Source organism: Bison bison, unplaced genomic scaffold, assembly GCF_000754665.1.
Source record: "Bison bison bison isolate TAMUID 2011002044 unplaced genomic scaffold, Bison_UMD1.0 scf7180017864531, whole genome shotgun sequence".
Taxonomy (NCBI): Eukaryota; Metazoa; Chordata; class Mammalia; order Artiodactyla; family Bovidae; genus Bison; species Bison bison.
Window position 1 is genome coordinate 912,366 of NW_011495081.1, and position 26,232 is coordinate 938,597.

Here is a 26,232-nt window from a genome sequence, read left to right on the forward strand (position 1 = left end):
CAAAGGAAGCCCATATTAGCACCCTAAAAAAGCCTTGTCATGGGAAGCTATTATATAAGCACAGGCTTCTGAGTGTTCTTCTTATCTCCGAAGTCTCCCCTCTCATAACACACACCACAGGTAACAGTTTAGTGGAGGTAACATGACGACCTTACACTTTTACCCGCCTCCTCAGGGCAAGTTCTGAAGACTTCCCTAACTTCCGTTCTAGCTTTATTTCTCACTACAAGTTTATAATCTCACATTACATCAGTATGACATGTATACCTTACTATGTCGAGCGGATGTGTTTCTAAAAGTTGATATTTAAATTTACTTAGTTAAAAAATGCCTGAAAGATTTATAAACAAAAGTAACAAGAAAAAAATGAAAAGCTTTTTTAAGGAAAAATATTGCTCAAAAAATAATTTCTATGCAACACAATTGTTATTATTATTTTTTTTGTTTGTTTTTTGTTTTTTTAATTAATTTTATTTTATTTTTAAACCTTACATAATTGTATTAGTTTTGCCAAATATCAAAATCAATTGTTATTAAATATGGCTTTTTACATGTCACTTTTCTAAAAACAGGGCCGTTTCTGGAGCAGGGGGAGCCATTATTTCTTGGTCACCTTTATGTTTCCATGTGTGAAGCCTCTGTTCTAACACTTTTAAGAGGCTGTTTCCTGCACTAAACTTGTTTATAAAGGACAGCAGACAGCTGTTCAGCTGCTTGGCAGCCACTAGTGTCTCTGTGGGATATCTTTGGATATAAAAAAAAAAAGCTAAATTCCCCTACTGGGTGGAATTTTATGAGCTCTGTGGGAGAATTTCTTTGTGGTCCTTTTCTCTACTGTACATAATATATGCTGATGATTGTTGTGAAAAACTATTCTTATTGCATTTTTCAAAAGCCCAAGTCTTAACATCAACAGTCTTAGAAGTTTAGAACCATCTAGAATATCTTGCACCTATCTACCAACTTTCAAAAGTAGTAGTTTTCATTATCATTTGTATAATGAAATTTTCAATAATGCAATATTATAGGAAAATACCTAATTGCCCTCTACTCCTGTGAGAATAATGCACATATTTTCTGTATGATTTCTATGGTATTTAAGTGACTGAGAAAAATATGATGCCTTGACTGTATTGGTTTAATCTCCCTCACTAAATTATGACTAAAGATATTATGCAAATGAAAAGAGAAAAAGGCAAATTGAATTTATACTTTATTAAAATCAAATAATTCTTACAACTCTGAAATGTATATTCAATAACATTGTGTAACTGTACATTGTTCTTTATAAAACTTCAGGTCATGTCTGATTAAAAAACACTTGGACTGTATCCTAAATATATCCAGTGATTGATGAACTTTCTTAATGACCCATGGCACGTTCTGAAAGACATCAGAGAGCAGGGCTAGCACTCTGATACCTCTCCCTTGGAAATGCTGGATCACTAATGGAATTCTGCATTCTGCAACTGCCCCAGCCCTGGCAGTTTGGCTAACAGGAAATGCAGCTGTGTGTGCTTTCCCTGGAAAGCTAACTTCTTAAAGCTCACTGCATAGCTTCCATTTGTGACCCACAAATACTTCCTCAGAGTGCTAGAACCACTTCAAAGCAGAAATAAAGGTAGAGCCCAAAAGGAAAAGAGAAAGTAAGGGGGGAAATGCTGATTCCCCAACTTTCCCCATGAGTAAATCACGTGAAACAGTTGCGGGACCCATGAAAGGATTGTCTATGTTATATTTACAAATGATAAAATAATGTCATTCCAGTGAGAAAAAAAAATCAATAGTGCCTCAATGTAAAAAAAGTAATCACTGGATTATTATAGCCAAAAATGTGGCTAATATTTTCGTTTGTTTTCCATTAAGGTGACATATCTGTTTGATAATGGAGGGACAGTCTTCTTTGCTATTTTTATGGCAATATGGGGTAAGTATGTTCTTCCATTACTTAACTTCCTAACCCTTGTTTTCTGAAGCTGTTGTATGTTTCTGCACACCCACACACCCACAAACACACATACCATGTGTCAATTCAACAATAAAATCTCTTTTTTTCCTATGCCTTCTTGATACATTCACAGCTTCTTCGGGAATTTAATTCTTGATCTAATCTTCTAATCCCTAAAGCCTCAACCTTCCTATACTGTAGAGCATATTTTTCCCACCAAAAGCAGCCAGTAATTAAAAACAAACTGAAGCATACTTGTGAAAGTGATGACCAGAAAATATTTTGTTTGCTTAAGGCTTCCAGTAATCTATTTTTTTTAACCTTACATTTTATGCACTTAGAGATACAGAATCTATTCTGTATATGATTGAGCAATAATGTCTAATACTAAATAAATCCTGTTCCTATCTAGCATCTTAAAACTGTAAAAATTATGTTTAGGTATATGTATTGGCTGACTTTTTCATGAAGTTTCTCATTGAATTTTTAAAGAACCCAATTAATTGAGACCTAAAGTAAATTACAGATTGGAATTTCCCATGATTTGAAAAGAAGTGATTACTTTCCTGGGTAGGGTCAACTTTCTGATGATGGTCTGTTGAATGCAAAGTTTTCATCAACTTGGCAACTTGAGAACTTTACTATGGACCTGCTGATACAGAAAAATAAAATGTACTGGAATACAAGTCTTTCACTCCCAGTGCCTTAATTTCCCAGGAACACAAACTCTGTGCCATACTCTTTCTAGTTTTAAGTCAAAAAAAAAAAAAAAAAATCACCCTTCCAATTTTCCTTCAGGAAAATGCATTAAGACTACAAAGGGAACAATGAAGAGTTAATCCATTGACTTTTGTCTACCCCCTCACCCAAAAAGTAAAAACGTAATTTGGGGTTCCTATTTTCATTGAAGGATTTTTTAATTAATCAGGCAGGGCAATCATGGTGAAGTCTTTTAGTTTTACCTGATTCCATAGATATTTCCTACTAAGAAAAAAATAGGCCAAAATACTAATGAAGGTTTCTCAATGGATGAATCAGCATAGCCAAAACTGGTAAGAAAGGAAACCTCTTGGATGATTTACCCTCTGTTTATGTTTTTGCTAGTAGCCTTACGCTTTTACAGTTCTCCTTGACACAGGCCACGTGACAGTGGTCTTGCTTCAGTGTTTGGAAGATGGATTTGAAAAAGCCAGGATGTAGATGAACACTTGCCATCTGCAGCCTTTCCCCCCTAAGTTTTACACTGAGGTACGAAGCGGAGGTATGTCATCCATAGGAATGCCGTCGTGTGCATTTTCTCCACCTGCTGAAGTAGATGAATCATTTGCAGTTGGATTGTAATAACTAGAGTTCCCAAAACTCATGTCATAAGGTTCCGGTGCATTATCTAATCGCAGAACTAAAAAAGCAACAAAAAAATTGTTTTATAGTGACAGTCTGGAATGCATACTCCCGCATCTGCTAGACCATAGGAATTGTTCTGGATGAGCAAATAGTTACATTTTTATGTGATATTTTCAGATACTGGTTTTGAATTTAAATAAGTAGTTATTTATCAAGCCACATTGTTCTTTCTAAAACTAAGAACAGTTTAACTTCCAAAATTTCCCTGCTGGTGTTCCAAACATAAAGGAACTACGGGAGAGATCACACAGAAGTCTAGCAATATTTGGTATAAGGAAGTATTGACATGTCTCATTGACTTTTGAATCTTGTGAATTCAGAACCATGTCAACAAGTTCAGAATTTTTTTTAAAATTTGGTCATGTTGTGCATTTGTGGGATCCTAGTTCCTGACCAGGGCTAGAACTTGGGCCCACAGTGATGAAAGCATACAGTCCTAACCACCAGGGAATTCCCAACATGTTCAGAATTTTTACTTCTGGTGTTAAGTGATTTTTAAAAAGTGAGAGCTTTACTTTTAAAATCAGTGTCATTATTTTATTAAGTGTCTTAATATCTTTATGGGTGAGCAATGGAGAGGAAAAAAATTATAAAATCTTCTGTTTGCTTCTGATAGATCCAGGTTATTGTACACTTAAGGTTTTCTAACTAATAACATGGTTAGTTTTTTTTTCTTTCCACAAACAACTAATTATTATTTCCTAAATGATCTTGAATTTATTTTTATAGAAAACTTGGAATGTTCTAGGCTTCTGAATACTAAAACAGTGACTCTTTACTAGCTATATTAGTCATCTAATTATTCAGCTAGGTAGTCTCAGATCCTACCTAGTCCTTAAAGCTTCTGTTTACAAACTGGGCTCCCAGGAGCCTTATGGATTTGAAAGGGGTGACACAAAGTTACCTTGAAAAAGTAAAACTGTTGTGATTGAATTATTACATTTTGCCTCAATCACAACATCTTAGATTGTGTAAAGTTGACAGACTGACCTTTTACATGTGATAACATTTAAAGAAAATATTATGAAGTTAAAAAAAAAAGTTTGGAAGCCCCAAAAGGTTGAAATCCTATCCTTCAATTTGGAAAAGTGCTACTTTTTATTTTCTATGGCTTGCTGGAAATCCATAAACAGATTTGAAAAGGCCAGGATGTAGATGAACAGAGTTCAGTTAAATTTACAACTAATGGGTTTGCTTTTGAAAATCAGCAATATATCAGTAATGATCCAAACTTATAAAAAATCAACAAGATTTTATCAATAGGACTCAACAGGGGCATTTAACTATATTTTGATGGTAGCAAGAGTCTATTGTGTAAGCCAAAAACCCGATTTTTTTTTTGTCCTGAAATATTTTTTTTAAAAAGATGAGTCAAGCTTTTGAAGTGATTTCATTTCTGTTCTAGTTAATACTGATCACACTCAGTAGTTTATTCTTAGCAGACACATTTCTCATCCATAGATGTGGGTGCTTTTTTTTTCCATCACGTGATTGGGAAATTTCTGAATTAAGGTATATGTGACTTTATGTACCCAAATATACAACTCTTCAGAAATTCTTTTTTAGAACCTCATCAACATAATTAATAGACAGCTATTGTATATGTGTAAACTTTGTTGTATATGTGTAAACTTTGAAAGAGCATCCAATTAGAATAAATCATTGTTCAAAATCCTGCTACTAAGAGATCCAACAACAATGGAGAATGGCTCCAATTTTTTTGCTTACAAACTGGCAATTTTGTTCTTAATATCATACCGTAGTCTTTTCATTGGCTTCTCTGATGGTTCAGATGGTAAAGAAACTGTCTGCCATGCAGGAGACCTGGATTCGATCCTTCCAGGGGGTTGGAAAGATACCCTGGAGGAGGAAATGGCAGCCTATTCCAGTATTCTTGCCACACTCTTCCTCGACAGAGGAGTGAGTGGTGGGCTACATACAGTCTATAAGACTGCAAAGAGTCAGACACGACTGAGTGACTAACACTGTTTATAATGCTATGTTTTAGGTTCTGGGATTACTTAAAACCAATTGTGATGTAATAAGCAACAGCTCCAAATGGTTTTAAAACTTCACCAACAGGCCCATAGTTATTTTGGCTATGTTCTTTGAGAAAGAGAGTAGATCAGAATAAATCTTTAGTTCGTTTCTGTCATGTGACTCTCTAAATCCCATCTAGATAGTGCAGTGAACATTAGCATCTTCACTTACTTAAAACCAGTGTGTACAGGTGAAGTTCTGAAAGTTGTTTTTACCTGGTTCATTTCTGTCGTCATAAAGTCGCCGATGGGAAAATGAATCTGTTTTCCTTTTTCCACATAAAAGGTAGCCAACAAGACTAAGCAATGAAGCACCCAGAATAGCACCTAAAATGGCCCCAAATACCACTCCTGTATTTCTGTTCTCTAGAGGACAAAGGAAAAATAATTTACACATAGGAAGTAGAAAACAGTTATTCAAAGAATAGAAATACATGTGGATTTTATGTAAGCAAAGTTTAACACATTTTTTTTTAAGATAATGGGTATGTATATATATGTGTGTGTGTGTGTGTGTGTGTGTGTTATAAAGTACTGAGTTTTGGGGATGTATCCAAAATATATACTTCCTGATAAAACTGTACTTCAGAACTTGAATTATGCTGAAACATTCCTAAGCCTTAGTTTTGTAACTGTCTCATTACGTATTAACACCAATAGTACTGAAATGCCATGTGCATTCTCCATTAAGATCTAACTTCTGTGTTGAATTCTATATTGTTTTTAATCATCTCTGAATCACTGATGAACTTTAATGATGAGATAGGCTTTGAGTTTGTTTCTATTCAAAAGTAAAAAGCAAATGGGAGTAAGTAGGTGATAGAAATGAATTCACCCCAATGAAAAGGCATTATGAGAAAAATAAATATATCCTGATATAGAATATTTTCAAATACAGGAAATATACCAAACAAAACAGGATGTTTGCTGTGCTTTGTACATTTCAAACAAATGTGTAGGTCTGTTTCAAGGAATCCAGAATTTCATTCTATCATCCCCTTTAACAAGCACCTTATTTGAAGGCTGTCATCAATAAATCACATAATATTCCCTGAATTCATGCTTAGTGCAATTTATTTTCAGCTTTAAAAAATAATTTCTCAAGAAGCTTATTAATTAGGTAGGCAAGGGTTCTTATAGGGTCCCTAATTCTATATCAGACTCCATTTATACACCAAGAAACATGTTGAAATTTATTGACAACAGCAGCACATTTTTTTACTAAGCTGAAAGTGAGACAAAGTTAACTAAATTTTCTTTTGATTAAAAAACAATGGTAGGATTAAGTACTCAATATTCTCTCTCTCTCTCTCTATATGTATATATGCTGCTGCTAAGTCACTTCAGTCGTGTCCGACTCTGTGTGACCCCATAGACGGCAGCCCACCAGGCTCTCCATCCCTGGGATTCTCCAGGCAAGAACACTGGAGTGGGTTGCCATTTCCTTCTCCAATGCATGAAAGTGAAAAGTGAAAGTGAACTCGCTCAGTCGTGTCCGACTCTTAGCAACCCCATGGACTGCAGCCTACCAGGCCCCTCCGTCCATGGGATTTTCCAGGCAAGAGTACTAGAGTGGGTTGCCATTGCCTTCTCCATCTATATAGTGTTAGAAAGGCAAAACAGAGCATATTTTTTTATGTATGAATGGAAGGATGTCTTAAAATTATGAAAATATGTGTACATGTAATATATTGGTTGCAATGCTATAGTAATCTTGAATTTCAAATTTTAAAACTTTTCTTGTACACTAACAACAGCTTTCAAATAGGAATTTGTATATATAATTTGTTGTTTATATCACTAACATCTGTAGATAGGTTGTATGGAAATCAATTAGTTCATGGAGGGAAAAAAGAGTATTTTTTTTTTAATTCAGGAAACAAAACCATGGTTATATAAGCAATTTTCATTATATATTGGAAATATTTTCTGTTTTATGTTTTAAAACTTGACTAATCCCCAAATGAAAACAGAAATGTCCCCATAACACAATTTTCTTGTGATACTCACAGCTAAATTTTATTTTTATGGTGTTTAGTAGGTACCAAACCAAAAATCAAGAAGGGTATCCTGTTGAATTTACTTTTTTAAAATATCAGTGTTCTAGTCTCCTGTGACTGCTGTATGGTTTCAGATAATTTCCAAATTTATTCATTTCATTCTCTTTTCAAAACCCACATACATATATTTTTAAACTTCTGTTGCGTTGTATTCCTAAAAGCCTGGGAAATTTCATATAATCTTTCTGACATGCAGTAAAATTGTTACAGTGTCTTAAAACTGTACCATTACATCAGTTTCGGTTTCTTTTCAGCTTAACCTATTTCTTATTTTGGCCCACTGTTTCATCACATTCCCATTCAGTAATGACTAGTGTCTATAAGCCCCAAATCCCTTCACTGTTCACTATGAATATCATGGCTGCTGTTGCAAAATGAGAACCACTTGCACTATTGCACCCTCCTTTTTCTTCTAGACTGGTGCATTCCTCAGGTGTAATAACTTATTTGGATATTCAATTTCACACAAAAGGAAAATTAAATCCATTTATATTTACCTTCTTGGGGGTCTGACGTATTTGGAAAGATTTTTGTATTATTGGTGAATTTCAGGGTGGGATGTAAAGTTGTTTCTTGATAGATGGTAAACCCCTCCACGCTCTCTCTGGTTGTGGTAGGCCATCCCTCTGTTACCATGGGGGTCACAGACGTGGTGTTTGGTCCTGAAGGGAGGTTGCTAACTGTAATGGAACTGTTGTCAGGAGCTTTCATGGTATCATTGATGGAAGACAGGGTAAAGTTTTCTGAAGATACAGGAACTGTGGTATTGGGAGGGGCTGAAGCTGGCAGAAGACTGTTATCTGCTATGGATGAGTTCCAAGGCAGTTTAGAAACAAAGCTGTGGATTGAGGGAGATCTTGGGGAAAGTGTAGGCATGAGGCTTGGACTCCTGGAAGAGTTGTCTGTTGACAGATTACTGTAGAAACCTGTTTCATGTGTTTTATTTGATGGATCCTCAAAAGAGAAATTACTTGCCTTGGGGTTGGAGGTTTCTCTATTTTCTTTATCTGAGGTTAAATTTGCTTTACTTTCTAAAGGGACAGATTGATTTTCCCTTGTTTTTAAGTCTTCTGCAGTGCTTTCTGTTGTGTTTGTTTTTTGACCTTCTTCCCCATGGCTTCCAAACAGTAGTAAACTAGACAAAATTGAAATCAACAGAATTTTGGCTGAAGTCAACATTGTAATCTTCTTTGGTATTAGTGTTAATATGGAGAATCTGAAAGAAAATAATAACCATTTGATTTATTAAATGAAGTATTGAGGTTTTTCTTTAATGGATCTACATTTCTAAAGTGACTTTAAAAAATATAGAGACATAGTACTCAGATGATAGTATCATAGCCTTTATTCCAAAAGTTTGTTTTCTTTGGATTTTATTAAAACAAGAGTCACTAAGTTCTGTTTGACTGAGTTCTATTTTCTATATAATATTTCTTTCTTTCTTCCTCTAGGGAAATGCCATATAGAAACTTTTTCAAGCTAGGCATTGCCATTTTATTATTTCCAAGATCATTTAGCTTGGGACAAGTTGAAGTATACACACACACACACACACAGAGTGTATATGGATGGCTAAGTAATTTTTTTTTAATACTATAAATATAGGGCATGTAGAGCTTGCTGATTTCTTTAACCTATTTAAGGAAACATGTTTCTTATAAAGATGTAATTTGGAGTGTTTATTATAAAAATTATGTTATCAATTATATACTAAACATACCACTTTAAAGTGAGTCAGTCAGGAACTCCACTTGAAAGCATTTTATTAGTTCTTAATTTGAGTTACTTGAATTTGAGTTTAACATCCCTTTTTTTTAACATTATCTTTACTTCATGTAGCCCCTTTTCCTATTAATCCCAAGTTACAGAAAGTCAGAAAAACTCTTAGAATTGGAGATTCTTTCATTGTATCCTCCTACTGTATAAGTGAAGAATCTGACTGGGAGTATGTGTGGAAAAAGGTACCTAACCAGATCATGGCAGGGTTGGATTTGGAAACCATGGCTCTGACCTCCAATCCGGGCACATCACATTGCCTCTTAAATGTGGAAGCTCCACAATTCATAGGTAGGAGGATATGGGGGAGAGGTTTTGAATTTACATTTATATTGCAAATCTGGCTTCTATATGAAAAACATATGAAAAAGAATCATCATGTGAAGCAGTTGTTTTATCAAATCATAATAATCATACTAAATTCATAGTGTTCTGCAGACTAAATGAAATAATTTAAGTAGAAGTACTTTAAACCATATTTGGTCCAAAGTAAGTGGTTAGTTAATTTCCATTTCTTATTATTAAAATATAACATTATTTCCATAAGTGTCTTACAGTTTGTAATATCAACTCATTAGATCCTCACAATGATCCCTTGAGACAAAAAGAGTAGCTCACATTATCCTCATTTTGCAGATGAAGAAACTGAGGGTCAGAGTGTCCGGTAATGAAAGCTAGTAAATGAAAAAAGCAGCAGTGAAAGCCAAGTTTGCTGACTCCAACCTAATTAGGTGTTAAAATTTTAAGTATTTTTTATTTAAAAATAATTCTTAAAAAAAGTTAGACTATATTTGTATTTGTGATTATTTTGTTTATTTATATTTCAGTCACTTTCTGTGATAATCATGAAAATTCATTTAGATCCTAAAAATTTTTAACATAATTGGAAAACATATTATTAGTATGCACGTATTACATGAGATGGTTTGCATGTTTTGTCATTTAATTCTTAACAAAAACAATCAAACAGTAAGGAAGAGGGTATTAATCCTACTTTACAGATAGTTAAATGGGAATAAAAAAATGTAAATAATGTATTCAAAACACATAGCTAGTAGTTGAAAGATAGGGTTAGGATTCAGACCTTGGCATCAAAATCTCATAATCACTCATCTATATAATAGAAGCTACAAAGGAATATAGATTTGGTATCAACTGGTTTTTAGAACTTTTCCCACAAGTGTTTACTTAGCACAGATTATAATAATAATAAAATAATCCAAATTTTATTTTAACCAGAGCTGTTGATAACCTCATCTTTTTAATCACTGGTAAAGTAGTGACTTCTACCTAACTGTGCTGTGCTTAGTCACTCAGTCATGTCCAACACTTTACAACCCCATGGACTGTAGCCCGCCAGGCTCCTCTGTCCATGGAATTCTCCAGGCAAGAATACTGGAGTGGGCTGCCCTGCCCTCCTCCAAGGGTCTTCCCAACCCAGGGGTTGAACCCAGGTCTCCCACATTGCAGGTAGATTCTTTACCGTCTGAGCCACCTTCTTTGTTTAGTACCTCTTAAACATACTAAAGTACACCTTTATCCTAATTTAGAAATTCCCAGCAGTTGTCGCCATGGTTTCTAAATAAACACTTTTACCTTGTAATTTACAGATTAACATGAACAAAATAGGAATGATTATCCCTAGGACCTGAAGTTCACCAACATTTAATTAAAATATTGCTTCACCTAGCACATTTAAAATGCAATCAATTTAGTTTAAAAATACTCAAATGAACCTTTTCAGAAACATCTCTTTCCTGTTAACTGTCAAGTTCATAGTAAACTTTATAGCCTCTTTCACTGTCTCCTGCCATGGATCTGATTCATTTTGCATTGTATTTGGTCACCTGTCTGGTTAGGCAGTTTGATTTGCCTTCCCTAAACCTAGGCTTTCTGATTATTTTGTCTTCCCAAAGAAGCAGTCACCAGAGGGGACAAAAAACAAACCTTGGCCGTTCATCTAATTTTCTTATAATGTCACATAAGGATTGTTGCAAAGTGCTTTTACTCCCTTCCCGTTATGAGAATCCACTCAAGAGTCAACAAAGTGACTTTTGTTGTTCCTGTTTCACTTTGCCTGTAACATGGAACCACCGAGGGGATCACTCTACCTTTTACCCAGCTTTTGATTATAACTTGAAAACCTCAGGTATCAACACCCCTAATGGGCCAAGCAGTCTGTTATGCCTATAATTTATTTCCAGGGAAACAGGAGAAAGTAAAGAGTGGGATAAGACAGTACATTGTGAATGCTATTTGTAATTTATTCAAAAATTAATATACTCATGGGTAAGGCTTTTGTGAGCATTGATTTGTTCTGTTGTCCCAGAATGGTAACTGGGGACGACTTTGCTTCTGCCCTCTGGCTTCTGAGAGAACCAGGTTGCACCTCCTACTCAGGTCCGCTCATCTTAAAGGGACAGAAGCAGCCAGGAACTGAAGCCATCAGCTTTTCAGAACACTGGCACTGGATTTTTGCTGGGGCATGGACTAAGCAATTTTGGTTAAGTTGTGACCCCATTTTCCCCTGGAGTAGGAGACGGCAACTACTCCAATATTCTTTCCTGAAAAATTCCATGGAAAGAGAAGCCTGGTGGTCTACAATCCACAAGGTCGCAAAGAGTCTGACATGACTGAGCACAGACCCCATTCTGAATGGAACAAGGCATATTACAAACAGGGGAGATTAATGTTAGTGGTACAGAAACTCCAGAGGACAATAAAAGAAATCTATATTCTTTATAATTTTCTTTCAGCCTCCTTCCTTCTCTAGTTAATATATTTAAACTCTGTTGTCTATTTGCTGTGTAAAGTTACGCTGGATAATGGATTGCGTGCTCCTGTCTTCCAAGTTCATCAGTCAACCAGTTGCATAGTGAAGGCAGAGAGAATGTGGGGATGAAAGAAAGTGAATTTGGAGAGAGAGAGAGAGAAAAAAAAACAGGAAAACCAGATAGCATCATTTCTTCTGTTCTTTGCCCCATCTTGCCCTGAGGTAGAAATTCCTAAGAGGAATTTTCAGGATGTAGCCTGCTGCTGCTGCTAAGTCACTTCAGTCATGTCCGACACTGTGCAACCCCATAGATGGCAGCCCACCAGGCTCCCCCACCCCTGGGATTGTAGCCTAGGAACAGAGATAAGCTCATTATGAACCTGAAAACCTTCCAAGATTAGAATTATTATAAAGGGAATAGAGACAGAGAGAGAGAAGGATCCATCCAATTTGTGATACGTTAAAGATTCTAAGTCCTTCTGAATATATTGAAATGTTTGTATTGCTTCTAAGGCTTAATAACTTTTAAAATATACTTTCAGATAGTGTGAGTTTCACTTTTTTTTTAATAATTCCTCTATCCAAAGAAAATGAACACTATTTTCTCTTGTCTTTGGTGTTAGCACTAAAAAGTGGTTTCACGTTACTGCTTTTCTATAGAGGGTTTCAGGAGATGGTGATAAAGGAAGAAAAAAAGAAAACTTGTGGCTGTTAAGGGAAGCAAATCCACATTCACTGTTCATAAAATTGTTGCCCCTTAATTTTGTAAAGTTATTATTCTGCCCAGCCCTCCTGTTGTAACTGAGTCATACCTATTTTGCACTGAGCTTTAAAAATAAGGACGTACCCTGGTTTGTGTCAAGTAATCAAGCCATGCAAGGGAAGAGGAATAACCATGCTAGTTATTCTAAACTAAACCAAAATCAGAAATGTTAAAGAAAACCATTGCTTTAAGCTGCACTGAGAAGATGTATAAAAGCATGTTTCTACATGTAGTGAAACAACTAAAGAATATATTCTGTGCTGCTTCTCTCTCAGTTGTTTGTGATCATTCTTATTGTAGATCTCAGGCTACCAATTAAGACAGATGAGTTGTGCTTGTCTTAGTCATAAGAAACAGCCTGACATATAGCTGGTATCCCAGGCAGAACTCACATTTTACTCAGAGTGGACTTTCCAGTCTTGCATTGTATTTTGCTTTTCCCTCACTGAAAAAGCCACAGTAAATGAAGACGTAAGGAATTATGCTTCTAGAGATGCCTCTTTTATGAGAGGGTTTTAAGGGAGAGAAGACTTAACTAGCCAGAAGGTAGGATTCTATTGAGAACCCATATCATTCACTTTATTTGATTTTAAAAGGAAGAAACAAACAAAAAGGAAAACATGACTTTCCTTCAGGAACTAATACATTTCAAGAGTTTGAGAACATCATTCTAATATAAGACAGAGGAATGTATAAGCCCAGAAGAATAGATAGAATGTCATACTCCCTGCTAACTTGAGCATTTTCAGTCATAAACTTCAATAGTGAAATAATTAGGTTGAAGAGTGTTAAGTTTAGAAAGATTGTGTCTCCAAAAGAAATATTCTGGACCCAAATTCCCGGGTTTTCAGCCTTCTATTGTTTCACTGTTTGTAGAAACAGTCTCTATGGGTTGGTTAGAAGACAGTGGTAAGCAGTATATCGACCTCTCTTTACTAAAAGAATCCTTACACAGCCACAAACTGAAAATAATTATAAGAAACTTAATGTCTGTCTTTGATCCATGGGAGGTCTTTTGCAGCAACCGGCTTAGCCTTTTAGATTTCCATTGAGTGCTCTACAGGTACACATACCATGTTAAGTAACATATATACACATCATTTTGTCAATTTTTGATTAAGAAGATCTTTGGTGAAGATATAAAGTTAATAATTCCTTGCATTAGTAGATTGTTTTCGAAAAGCTGCTGTGTTCTAACACTTCAGCAAGAACCATTGAGCCAAATGCATAATTTAAATCTAAATACTCAGTTTATATTCTCACAGCCACTTCTGCTTTAAACATTTTGAAGCTTTTTACTAAGATCTGACTTAAGGAAATTCGCCCTTGCAATCATGCACATTTGAAGCAAGTTTTTTCTTTAACTCTTCAGCTGGTTTCATCATCTACAGAATTTGGCAATAATTCTTAAAGTTAACTCACTTAGCACGAGTGCTCATTTGGAAGGTAATTACTTGATGAAACAGCTACCTGTCTTCACAAAGGGTCTCTGTAGGTACTTGCCAGACTGTTCTGCCAAAAGTTCAACTGACTTTGATTCTCTTTGGTAAATAAGAGAAAGAGAGAGAGGGATGAGACCAAGGATCTGATATAATCCAGCATGCACTTACCTTCAGGTCTAGGAGATGTTTACAAACAGGAACTCAAGTATCACAGCCGTCCTGGCCACAATGAGTCTGCCATGCATTAAAGAAAGCAAATGGGTTAAGTGTACAGATGTCCCACTAAGCAGGAGGGTGCCAGAGAAATGAAGTTAGGTGAGGCTAGCTGTATCTTGCTTGTGTAATAGAGCACCCAAGAACCCGACTGACCTGCTTCTCAGCTGTCAGCATGAAGCTATCACCTCATTCAGGCCTTTAAAAAAAAAAGAAAAAGAAAGCCCAACCCTCCGGCTTTCATAGGTTGGTTGCTTTGACTTCGGGACAGGCTAGTTCTCTTTCGGGTGTTGGAAAACAAAGGGCATACATTTCTTGCCCTCGGTGAAAAAAAGCGGGACAGAGAGTTTGGTCCTGGTCACTGCTGTATCAAGGATTTCTGACACATGCTGGGTTCCCCCTTTGCAGATGAGGAAACCACAGTGAGTCAGGCCTGCACCTGTTGCTCGAGTGACCTGTGCCGGCCGCATGCTGTTCTCCAAACACATAAACAAATCTTTTTTTCCCATTGTGAGGATGCCCGATTTGTGTACTCACAACCTGAATGCAGAAAGTGTTGTCTGCTGTGCGCTGAAACTAGATTTATAGAAAGTCACACTTCAGACAGTGGATTACTGTGCATCAGATCCTTGAGAAAGCTGTAAAATATTAAGTTAGAAATCAGCACCAGGACTGAGGTGGGGTTTCTTGCTGACTCTCAGAAGTTTGGGGGAGGTGGTAACTGGGGCCTGACTGAGAATGGCCATGTGATCCCGAGTAATCTGGCAGCCTGCTCAATTAGTTTCCATCCTGTGTTCTCTTTGCTTTTCCTCTCAACTTAGAAGCCAGAGAGTTTCAGAAGAGCCTAAGTAATGCTTGGTTAAATACTAGAGTTGAATAACAACCTGGCATACTTCCTTTCACGGCTTATAAAAGGGAGAAGAATGAAACTGCACTTTCTGGGAGATTCCGCCCATCAATATTTGGGGACCGTCGCCAGGGTCTGTTCAGTTCAGTAAGCCTGAGGTTCATGCTTAGATTCTGTTGTGCAAGGAGATAGGTTTCCAACTGCTGAGAGAGAAAATGAAACTTTAGCTAAGGTTCAGGGGCTTTAAATTGAATGCAAAGAATCTGCCCAGTTAATTGGCTTTAAGAAAGAACAAGGTAATTCTATAGTTTCAAATTTTCTGAAGCCCAAAGTCCTTCAGAGTTTGATTAGAAATTAAGCCAATTAAGCCTAAAACATATTCACTAAAAAGATATTTAAGCTATATCTGTACTGGTAGGAAGAAAAGCAAGTTCAGTTTAATCAAATAACTAGTTACTGAGAAATGGCTTAATAAAATTCAATTGGTTATTTTCAGATTAGCTAGTTACTGGGAAAAAAAATTCAACTGAATAAATATTTTTATATCTGTGCTTAGAGAACTGAACATGACTTGGCAGGACCGGGTGTACCGTACATACCCTTAGGGATTTTCCTAGATATGTGCATGAATACATTATCACATTCTACTTAGCATAGTAATCATGGCCTATACCAGGCAAGGAAATTACAAGGTACTTCTGCTACAACTCTGCTTTCACTGCCACAAGAGTCAAAGTTAATCTCCAGTGACCCTTTTTTCTGAAGACCCTAGCTGTGGCCTCAGAATCCTTCTCACTACTGCCGTCCTGACAGCCTTAACCAATTGAGTAGACCTGACCCTAGAGATAAACCTTGTTTACCTTCCCTGTCATGAGCACATCTGGAAGCAAAGTTATAAAATGAAAACTATGCATAAATTTAATGCCTCAGTTATTACTTAGCTCACGTAGTTGTGATCAGACACCTTTATGGAAGCACCTGAGTTGGAGTTAAAAAGTAATTTCTTGCCAAACAAACAAGTCTTGCTGAGATGCATTTCCAGGTGTACCTGTGCATGATACCACAGTCTAGGTAAGACCTATCCCATTTTAGACCTGAAGAACTCAACAATAAGGGACAATTACCGAACAATTTCATCCGGCAAACCAGCTGAGATGACATACTATGCGATGCTTACATAATTTGTGTTGTACTTCCTTACCTCCTATGGAGGCTTTCATCTAGCACTCTCCAATTGCTTGACACCATTAATTAAAGCTCACAATACATAATGGAAGAAGAACTACTGCCTCTTTGTCTTAAATGTCTCCACTCACCAGTGGAGTTTCCAGAACATGAAGTCACATTATTGTCACTGATGGATCTGAAAACAGAACCAGATTGTAGCTTGGGACCATGTCTCAGATAAAACCAAAATATTGTTCTAGGTCCAAAGTGGTATCTTATTTTACAAACCCTATTGCGTCACATGTGTGATACTGACATGACACATATGGAATTTGTTTTCATAGGTTAAATTCATTATTAGCAGGTTATGAGCTTAAAACAGATTCTATGTTTAATTTATGTTTTGTCTCTCCAGAGGAACATAGATTTTTTAAGCAATAAAAAAATTTTTGAGTAAAAATAAGGTAATATCATGGTTATATTATCTGAGGATATGTCAATGATATTCTTTACAAGCACAATGGAAATTGGCGACTGGAAAATTTCTTTGGGATGTTAACAGCTGTTTTAGTATTCTCTTAGAAGATAAGTAGAGGGATCATTCTCATAAGTGCTAACACTTGTTGAGCATACAAGGTGTTTTTTTTTTTTTCCTAAGTCATATGGTATTATAGTATGATCTTCATTTAACTGTAACTTCTTGGAAAGGTTAAACACTCTATTTTGGTGCTAAGGACAATGCCTTTTGTTAAGCAGAACTTTTGAAATAGCATATACATGGCATACATACACACATAAATGGGGATCCTATGAAAGTTATAAATTGGGCATGTCAGATACAAACTTTAATTCAGGCATAGTTCAAAGAAGTGAATTACATAACCATAGCAAAACCTGTTGCATTCCTATCTACACATTTAAAGGAACATGTTTTCTCAGTAAACATCCTTATAGAAACAGGAAATTAAAATGCAGTTGATGATGAAACCTATCTGATTGTAATAAGAAGTAGTGGGTGTCCATGGATATCTGGACCGATCAAAAAACAAAAAGACCATTGACGTAACAACTTAAGAGAAACATTTATAATAAAATCTTATATTTTAAGCTTAATATTTATTAAATTTTGGAATGAATTCTATTTTTTTATTAATTGAAGTGATAATCCAGGTGTTTTAAAGAGACATATCCATTCTGATGTTCAAAATTGTTTTAATCATTTTAATTTCTGTCTGTATTTTTTTATTTCAAAGAAGTATGACAAGGTTATCAATAAACATTTTCAGGCATAAATATAAAGGATAATATTCTGAGGTAGAAATAGAATAGAATTGGATTTAAAGATGAAATGGAACCATTAAAATGTTTCAGTAGATAAGAAGAGCTTTCTGAAAGTATATATCTTAAAGGGATATGAATTAGGTATAAAAGACCAACATAAAAGTTATATTTTAAAATGTCAGTTTTTATAATGCACTGGAAATTGCATTGTTTGCCACAATTAACATATATGATGAAAATAAATTTTGGGTGTCATAAGTATATATAATACGATACATAGTTCTATAAACTTATTTGAGGTTACAAAAATTTTGAAGACCACTGATTTAATGCGTTACTTTTTCACTAATTTCTAAGGATTCAGAATATTTTACTGGGCATTTTTCTATAATAATTAGGGCCTGACCCAGTAACAATTTTACTCTCTTCTAGTTCCATTAAAGGAAAAAAAAAAAAATGCCGGAGAGGGTTTCAGAGCTTTTGCCAAAATGTGATGGAAACATTTCAAAAGTAGATATTACTTTCTTCAGTGTGTTACCATTGCCAGTGTGCTCATAATCTACTCTGTATGTTACTACAATAGATTTGTTAGCATGAGGTGGCCCTACCGAATCTTTATTCAGTGTGAGAACTCTGGGGCTCCTTCTCTGGCTGTGTTCTCTGTTGAATCCTGGTCCTGCTACTTACTGGTTCTGTAACCTGAACTATCATATCCGAAGACCACTTTCTCATGTATAAAATACAGAATGGGATATCTACCTCCTAGGTAAATATCCTAGACAATGGGGAACCAAAAGATAAAGTAGGTAACGTATTATGTGTTGCTTGACACTAAATAAGGGCTTATCAATGATAACTATAATAATTTTAAAGATGGTAAAAATTGAAGCTTCAACATTCTGAATAAAAGTTGAGATGAATCCAACAAAATGTAGAAAAACTTATATTGGATTATTTTGAGCTTGGGTCTATACTTTAGTACATAGTAGTTGTTTGATAAATATTAATTGAATGAAAAATGATTTTTCATGATCATGAAATGACCCAATTTTAATTGATTTTTTTTAAATAAAATCTTTCCCTGGTCACCCTTTTAAAAACTATAACTCTTCTTTCTTGATCTGTTTCATCTCCATTCCCTGCACTATTTTCTCCCTCAGCACTTAACTGCCATCTAACATACCCTATATCTTATTTTAGTTGTTGTTTTTTGTCTGTTTCCATACTAGAAATCTCATGAAAGCAAGCATTTTTATATTTTCTTCATGGTTTTATCTACATAGCTAGAATAATTCCTGGCAAAGGCTAAATGCTCAATTAATGTATAAAGGAATGAGCAAATGATTGAGAGTGAACAAATAAATAAATATATTTAACAATAAATAAAAAAGTACACTAAGCATAAAATAACTGCAAGTTCATTTTTCTTCTACCTAGAATAGTATTCCAATTATAAGCTCAACAGATCTGAAATAATCTTTTCTTCACTTAAAGATATTCTTTAGACATCTTTGTATATTTATACACATAGATCCTTGAGCAGTTCCCTTTAGCAGATGATAAGAGACGGGAGGTAGTTCACAAGAAGAGTTGATTTTAGCTAGGGATGCATAAAATTTGTATTGTAACAGGTGAGAATATGGAGGTTATGGCACAAGTGTAGAACCATAGATATATATGGTTTTGATGAATAACTTATTCTGGATATTTAATTTTGAAAGATGAGAGACAGTAAACTGTTGAGTGACGTTAGAGGTATAGCTGTTGGATGTTAAAATAGAGAAGAGAAAGTATGATAGTATGGCAGCCCTGAGGGTCTACTCAAATCATTGATTTAAAATAAAACAAGTCATCCAGTAAAACTGTATTTTTCCTCAAGCAATGGTAATGTGCTTGGGAACAGGTAGACAGCAGAGGGAATGTTGTTTTTAATTAGGGTTATGTTTTAACTATGGGTTTATGTGACAGACTGAAAGAAGAGCTAAAAAGTTGATGGCATTTGCGAGTGAATATAGTGATTGATCAAGAGGATGCAGAGAGAAGAAATTGAGGGCGCAGGGGAGGAAAGGACAGAGAAAATGTGATGGGGAGAATGGATGAAAATCTGGGTGAAAAGTTAACGGATCAAAAAAGTCTGGGTGAAGTTGTTGTTGGAAGTGAAGTTTATAGGAAGTAAGCTAAGGATGGAGGTGATAATTGGGAGATTATGGAGGGTTTGGAGTGACTAATCAAAAGTACACCTTGGGAGGGCAGGCATAAGATAGAGTAGGAGAAAGCAAAGAACTGAGAAGCCAAGATACTAGAAATATTATCGGTGGATGTTGTACTTTCAAAAATTTATTTTGGGAGTCACGTTGATAAGAGTTACACTCAGCTGACTTAAAAAGTTTTTTTTAGAAAACTTGGGGAAGTATCCCAAGGGAGTAGTAAATGACTTCCACAGAGAAAGAGGGTAGAAAGTATGAACTGATAATATGAGACTCAAGTCTGTGAATCTTTAAGGAGGAGGGAGAGAAAAACTAGTCTTGAAGCAGCAACGAGGAGCAAGAAATTCAATGCCTCATCTTTGGCACCTGTTGGTGTGGGACACACGTAGCTATCACCTGAAAATGTCACATAGAAAGTGAAGTTTCAGGAGTGTCCCCTAAGTGTCCCTTACTTGTCTCAGTTGAGCAAGGAGGTGAAGGAACATCTTGCCAGGATGGAGAATTCTGAGCTCCCTCTGGACTCCTGCTGATGAAAGAGTTCTGAAGGGAAGCCTCTTACTGCTAGCACCTAAAGCAACTTTTCTTTCCAAGCGGGCAGTAGCAGCCTGCTGGGAAATGATATTGCTCTCTTTAACAACTGCATGATATTCCACTGTGTGGAAGTACTGCACAACTGATTCATTCCCGTATGAGGGAGTATTCTATTATACAAGTTCACATCTTTTAGAATCCTAATTTTGTTATAGAATCTTTAGATAGCCATTGCCTAATTTATCAACTATATGATGTATTTTGATATGAATATAATTAAATCAAGTTACAACCGGTTTTAAATATAATACAGTGGCAAAACTGGCAGATTAGTAATCTTGTAGTTTATTTTTCTACCTTTAAGAAGAGATCCAAGTGATTTATTAATCCTGCCTTTAAAAAAATTAGGATGGATAATTAAAAAAATCCTGTCATTTCTAATTTGTTTCTTTCTGGTTTGAAAAGTTAGAGTAACAAGTAATAACCTCACAACTTTGCCAACAAAGGTCCATCTAGTTAAGGCTATGGTTTTTCCAGTAGTCATGTATAGATGTGAGAGTTGGACAATAAAGAAAGCTGAGCGCTGAAGAATTGGTATTTTTGAACTGTTGTGTTGGAGAAGACTTGAGAGTCCCTTGGACTGCAAGGACATCCAACCAGTCCATCCTAAAGGAGATCAGTCCTGAGTGTTCATTGGAAGGACTGATGTTGAAGCTGAAACTCCAACACTTTGGCCACCTGATGTGAAGAGCTGACTCATTTGAAAAGACCTCAATGCTGGGAAAGATTGAAGGCAGGAAGAGAAGGGGATGGCAGAGGATGAGATGGTTGGATGGCATCACCGACTCAAAGGACATGGGTTTGGGTAAACTCCAGGAATTGGTGATGGACAGGGGAGGCCTGGCGAGCTGTGGTCCATGGGGTCATAAAGAGTCAGACACAACTGAGCAACTGAACTGAACTGAACCTCATAACAAAAGAGTTTTTAAGATTTTATTTGCTGAGTGTTCTCAGCACTGAGCCATGACCTGGAGAGGAGCAGAGTGAGGAGAGAGTGAGATACCTAGGCTAGGTCTATATACTTTAAGAATCCAGATTTGTTCCTTGGCTCAAAAGCAGGGACAGAAGAAAAAGAAGTTATTCATGACCTAAAGGGGATTTTGATATTAAGTTCATGGGCAAAAAATAACAATGACAAGTGTTTTTCTCATCTCTTTGGAGGACTAGGAGCAATATAAACATTTTGCAGAGAACAATGAAAACATGTTAGGTTTAACTAAGCTGACAGTTCTATAAGCTCTTAGCTACAGTAAAAGGAAGGTAGTTTTGTGTTGCAAAATAAGGAGAGAATCCTTATTAAAAACATGTAGCGTTGTCATAAATCCTCTTTTCTGAATGAATGCTTTAAACCAATAACTCTGCCATAGGTGTCACAGTGAGCTGGTCTTCTAGGGTCCAGTTCATCTGAGGACAAGTCTACTATGCTTTCTGAACTTTTGCAGCATTACCAGTACAATAACAGTAACTTAATTTCTTGAACATGGAGCTGTTGAGGATTTTGTGAGTAAGTGTGTGTAAAACATTTGAACAGGCTATCTGGAACATTTGTGTCTAATGCACAATAGCTATTCATTGGAAGGAGATACACAATTTTGGACGCTCTCTTTAGGAAAAGAATGCAAAATAAAAATATCAAAAGTTTACAAATTTTAAAAACTTCAAATGCTACATAAAATCAAAATCCATAGAAGTAATAATATTTTAATTAATTAGTTGCCTAACACATCTCCATAAATGCTTTTTGTCTTACTTTTTTATCTGCATTTTTTTTATTATCTATGCATGTTTTAGTCACTCAGTCGTGTCCAACCCTTTGCGACACCATGTACTGTAGCCTGCCAGGCCCCTCTGTCCATGGAGTTCTCCAGGCCAAGAATACTGGAGTGTGTTGTGATCTCCTTCTCCAGGGCATCTTCCCGAGCCAGGGATCGAACCTGTGTCTCCTGCATTGCAGGCAGATTCTTTACCGTCTGAGCCACTAGGGAATCCCAATCTCTGTATGATGTTTAAAAAGATATTTCATGGAAGGAATGGAGAAGTCATTCAGTTTTTCCTCTTCCTCTAGCACAATTAATTGAAAGTTATTTTATTATTTTGGACAGTTTTTAAAAAAAGATTTATTAATTTGTTTTGCTGCCTCAAGTCTTGGCTCCGGCACATGGGATCTTCATTGCGTCATGTGGGATCTTTGAGGATGGTGCACAGATTCTCCAGTTGAGGATGGCTCCCAGACTCTCCAGTTAAGGTGCAGAGGCTTTGTTGCTCCACAGCATTTGGGATCTTAGTTCTCTGACCAGGGGTTAAACCTTTGTTCCCTACATTGCCAGGCAGATTCTCAACTGCTGGGCTACCAGGCAAGTCCCCATTATTGGCAGTTTTGAAAGGCTTATTTCAACTTCATAATTGATAATGCCATGCACATTTTAATATTGTTGGAACTCTGAGAAAATCTCTGGTGTGTTTCATATATGACTTAAAGTTTGTGAAATAATTCCCATGGAGTAGTTTCTGGCCCCATATATCTTAGATCTTATTTCTCTTCCATAATCAGTACTGGATACCACAGAACATGTGCATCTCTTCATACATCCCCTAGCCTGGCACCTGAAAGAGTCAGCATATGAACTGGAGGAGTCACCTCAGAAGCCAGTGCTACATTAGGATAACTGGCAATAATGGAACAACACTTGGAAGTACCTGCAAATCACATAAACATATCTTACTAAATGCATGTATCCCTAATTATGGAAACCTTGCAATACTTAGCTATCAAAAACACTTGGCCACTACCTCAGCCATATTTGGAAAAATCAGAGATCCTGGCTATGTCTACAGGGAACTTTAGACACATCAAAATTGTAAATAGAAGCAGTTTAATTATTCTGGGACTAACTGAGTGTTTGCTTGAGTTGTAAACCCAGAAGCATTATGCTTACTTCTGCATGTCCACCTTCACAAATTCAGATACATTCGTCTAATAAAGGAAAAATAATAGTCTTTTCAGACAATTAAGTTATAATGTGTCAGATTTTTATTTGAGTTTGATTGCAAAGGAAAAGTCTTCTAAAAGACCAATGCAAAGATTTCTATCTTGGTAGAGACATTTATAAGAAAAGAAAATTGTTAGTAATCATTTTTAGACTCCAAAGCAAACAAAAAAGGGTGACTTCTGATTAATAGGTCACTCTCAACCTCATTTAGGTCTCTTAGAAATCTGCTCAAACAGTTTGTCTGTGATGCTAATTTCTTCCCAGAAGGATGTTGCAGATTATGTAGCTCAAAAAGTTCTGTATCAGACCGTGTTTAGCAATAGTTTTTCCTTTAGCATAGAAAAAGGTCAGTGTTTGGATTAGATTTGAATTTCAGCCAAGTGACTTCCTCAGGTAACTTAATCTCCAAGAGCTTTGATTTGCTTCTCTACTGAAAGAGATAATAATCTTTACTTCACCTGGGTTGTTGTGGAAATGATAGGAGCTAATTAAAAATATGTCTAACACAAAGTCTTGAAATTTGAAAGTGCTCTATAATGGTAGTTTTCTTCTTCCTCTTTGAGACTATGATGCAACTCATTTTATTTTTTGTGTGTGTGCTCTAATAATAGACGTTGTGCTCTCAAAAATAATTTTGAATTGAATTATTTATTCTAGCAGTGGTCCCCAACCTTTTTGGCACAGGGACCAGTTTCATGGGCTTCCCTGATGTTTCAGTTGGTAAAGAATCTGCCTGCAATCCAGGAGACCCTGGTTTGATTCCTGGATCAGGAGGATCCACTGGAGAAGGGATAGGCTACCCACTCCAGTATTCTTGGCTTCCCTGGTGGCTCAGCTGGTAAAGAATGTGCCTGAAATGTGGGAGACGTAGGTTTGATTCTTGGGTTGGGAAGATCCCCTGGAGAAGGAAACAGCTACCCACTTCAGTATTCTGGCCTGGAGAATTCCACGGACTGTATAGTCCAGGGGGTTGCAAAGAGTCGGACATGACTGAGCAGCTTTGACTTCACTGTACTTCACCAGTTTTATGGAAGACAGTTTTTCATTGGACCAGAGGCAGGGGAATGGAGTCAGGATGATTCAAGCACATTGCATTTATCATGCATTTGATTTCTAGTCTGACGCCACCACTGATCTGACAGGAGGTACTGGTCCGTGGCCCAAAGGTTGGGGACCTCTGCTCTAGAGGCAGCTTTACTGTCTTAAATACAAAAGAAGAAAAAGAACAATATAAATGGTTTGCTGGGTCACCAGAAAAAGATGGGCAGTGTTATGACGCATATGACTGAATTTTTATAAAACAGTCAAAATATAAATAATTGAAAAAGCATGTTTCCTACAGAAAAATATATAGTAGCTTTATTCAATGAAACCAAGAACTTTCTCTACCAAGTTCCCTATGTATAATAACTAACAGAATGTTGAAAAAAAGATTATTATAATTTATTATGGGATTTCCCTGCTGGCTCAATGGAAAAGAATTTGCCTGCTAGTGTAGGAGATGTGGGTTTGATCCCAGGGTTAGGAGAGTCCCTGGAGAAGGAAATGGCACACAGTATTCTTGCCTGGAAAATCCCATGGCTAGAGGAGTCTGGTGGGCTACAGTCCACGGGGTCGTAAAGAGTTGAACATGACTTAACGACTAAGCAACAACAACATGATCTATTATATTCTTCAAATGAATGAATAATAGTTAGATGTTAGATCACTTATAAATTATACCTTAATTTAAGGTTAATTTGTACAACACCTCTAAGAAGATGATTTTGCTATTCTTGTTTTTAAATTGTGAAAACAAAGGCTTATCATTTTTCACTAGTCTAAGGTCACATAATTAGAAAAGAATATAGGAAGCTCTCAAAACCAGAACATCTGTATCCCAAGCCATGCTCTTTCTCCAGCACCACATTGTCATTCCTAGATGGTCTGTTGGGGGTCTTTATAACTTGATCAAGAAGATAAATTGTATTTATTGTAAAAATGAAGTTAGTAATTTCTTTGATAGTTGTTGGCATTCGCCTATGATGCCAAGTACATTTCTAAGGATTCAATTCCAGGGGGATGTTTATAAGGTGAAAAGGCAAGTATTTAACCATGCTTGGAACTAGGACTCCTTACTGGACAATCAGAATGGATATTGGCTTTAGTTCTGGAGCACTTTCCTGGAGGCCAGAGCTGTTCCAGGGGTTAATGCTACATGTACCTCATCCTGGTGAAGGTTCCCTGGAGAGGAAGGGCCAACCTGTGAAGGGCATGATGCCTTTAGAGGGTTCAATTATGAATTTTTTTTTCTTTTTCCCTGTCATAAATGAACAACCAGGCTCATTTATGACAGAAAAAGAGAAAAGAAAAACAAAAACAAAGAATGGATGCTTTTGAGTTGTGGAGAAGACTCTGGAGAAGACTCTTGAGATTCCCTTGAACAGCAAGATCAAACCAGTCAATCCTAAAGGAAATCAATCCTAAATATTCATTGGAAGGACTGATGCTGAAGCTGAAATTCCAATTCTTTGGCCACCTAATGCAAAGAGCCAACTCAGTTGAAAAGACCCTGATGATGGGAAAGATTGAAGGCAAAATGAAAAGGGGGCTGCAGAGGATGAGATGGTTAGATAACATCACCAACTCAATGAACATAAATCTGAGCAAACTCTGGAAGATAGTGAAGGACAGGGGAGCCTGACATGCTGCTGTCCATGGGGTTGCAAAGAGGTGAACATGACTTAGCAAC

The 26,232-nt window shown here is 36.3% G+C and overlaps 2 protein-coding genes across 4 annotated transcripts in view; one reads left to right on the plus strand and one right to left on the minus strand.

Moving 5' to 3' along the window:
* The window catches only part of ANO3 (anoctamin 3), a 453,610-nt gene that overhangs the window by 369,244 nt on the left and 58,134 nt on the right, over positions 1–26,232 (plus strand). Inside the window, exon 14 of the mRNA XM_010831780.1 lies at positions 1,867–1,927. Within this exon, the coding sequence (XP_010830082.1) occupies positions 1,867–1,927 (61 nt within the window). The remainder of the gene's footprint in view (positions 1–1,866; positions 1,928–26,232) is intronic.
* Positions 1,196–16,303, minus strand: MUC15 (mucin 15, cell surface associated). 3 transcript variants are annotated; one of them, XM_010831778.1, is made up of 5 exons: positions 14,956–16,303; positions 14,374–14,439; positions 7,949–8,667; positions 5,608–5,757; positions 1,201–3,347 (listed from the first exon to the last, which is right to left on the minus strand). In XM_010831778.1, exons 3-5 carry the CDS (start codon positions 8,628–8,630, stop codon positions 3,187–3,189), a joined length of 993 nt encoding a protein of 330 aa, XP_010830080.1. In that variant the 5' UTR covers positions 8,631–8,667; positions 14,374–14,439; positions 14,956–16,303; the 3' UTR covers positions 1,201–3,186. The 3 variants fall into 3 exon arrangements, with proteins under 3 accessions (XP_010830078.1, XP_010830080.1, XP_010830079.1); XM_010831777.1 differs by lacking the exon at positions 14,956–16,303 and adding an exon at positions 14,575–14,837; XM_010831776.1 differs by lacking the exon at positions 14,956–16,303 and having other exon boundaries at positions 1,196–3,347; positions 14,374–14,837.

What these genes read in the sequence shown, in the direction of transcription:
- MUC15 (XM_010831776.1), bottom strand. Translation starts at nt 8,630, where the DNA reads ATGTTGACTTCAGCCAAAATTCTGTTGATTTCAATTTTGTCTAGTTTA. An exon ending in TACGTCAGACCCCCAAGAAG is followed by an intron (nt 5,758 to 7,948) that starts GTAAATATAAAT and finishes TTTGTCCTCTAG; the next exon opens with AGAACAGAAATACAGGAGTG. An exon ending in TGACGACAGAAATGAACCAG is followed by an intron (nt 3,348 to 5,607) that starts GTAAAAACAACT and finishes TTGCTTTTTTAG; the next exon opens with TTCTGCGATTAGATAATGCA.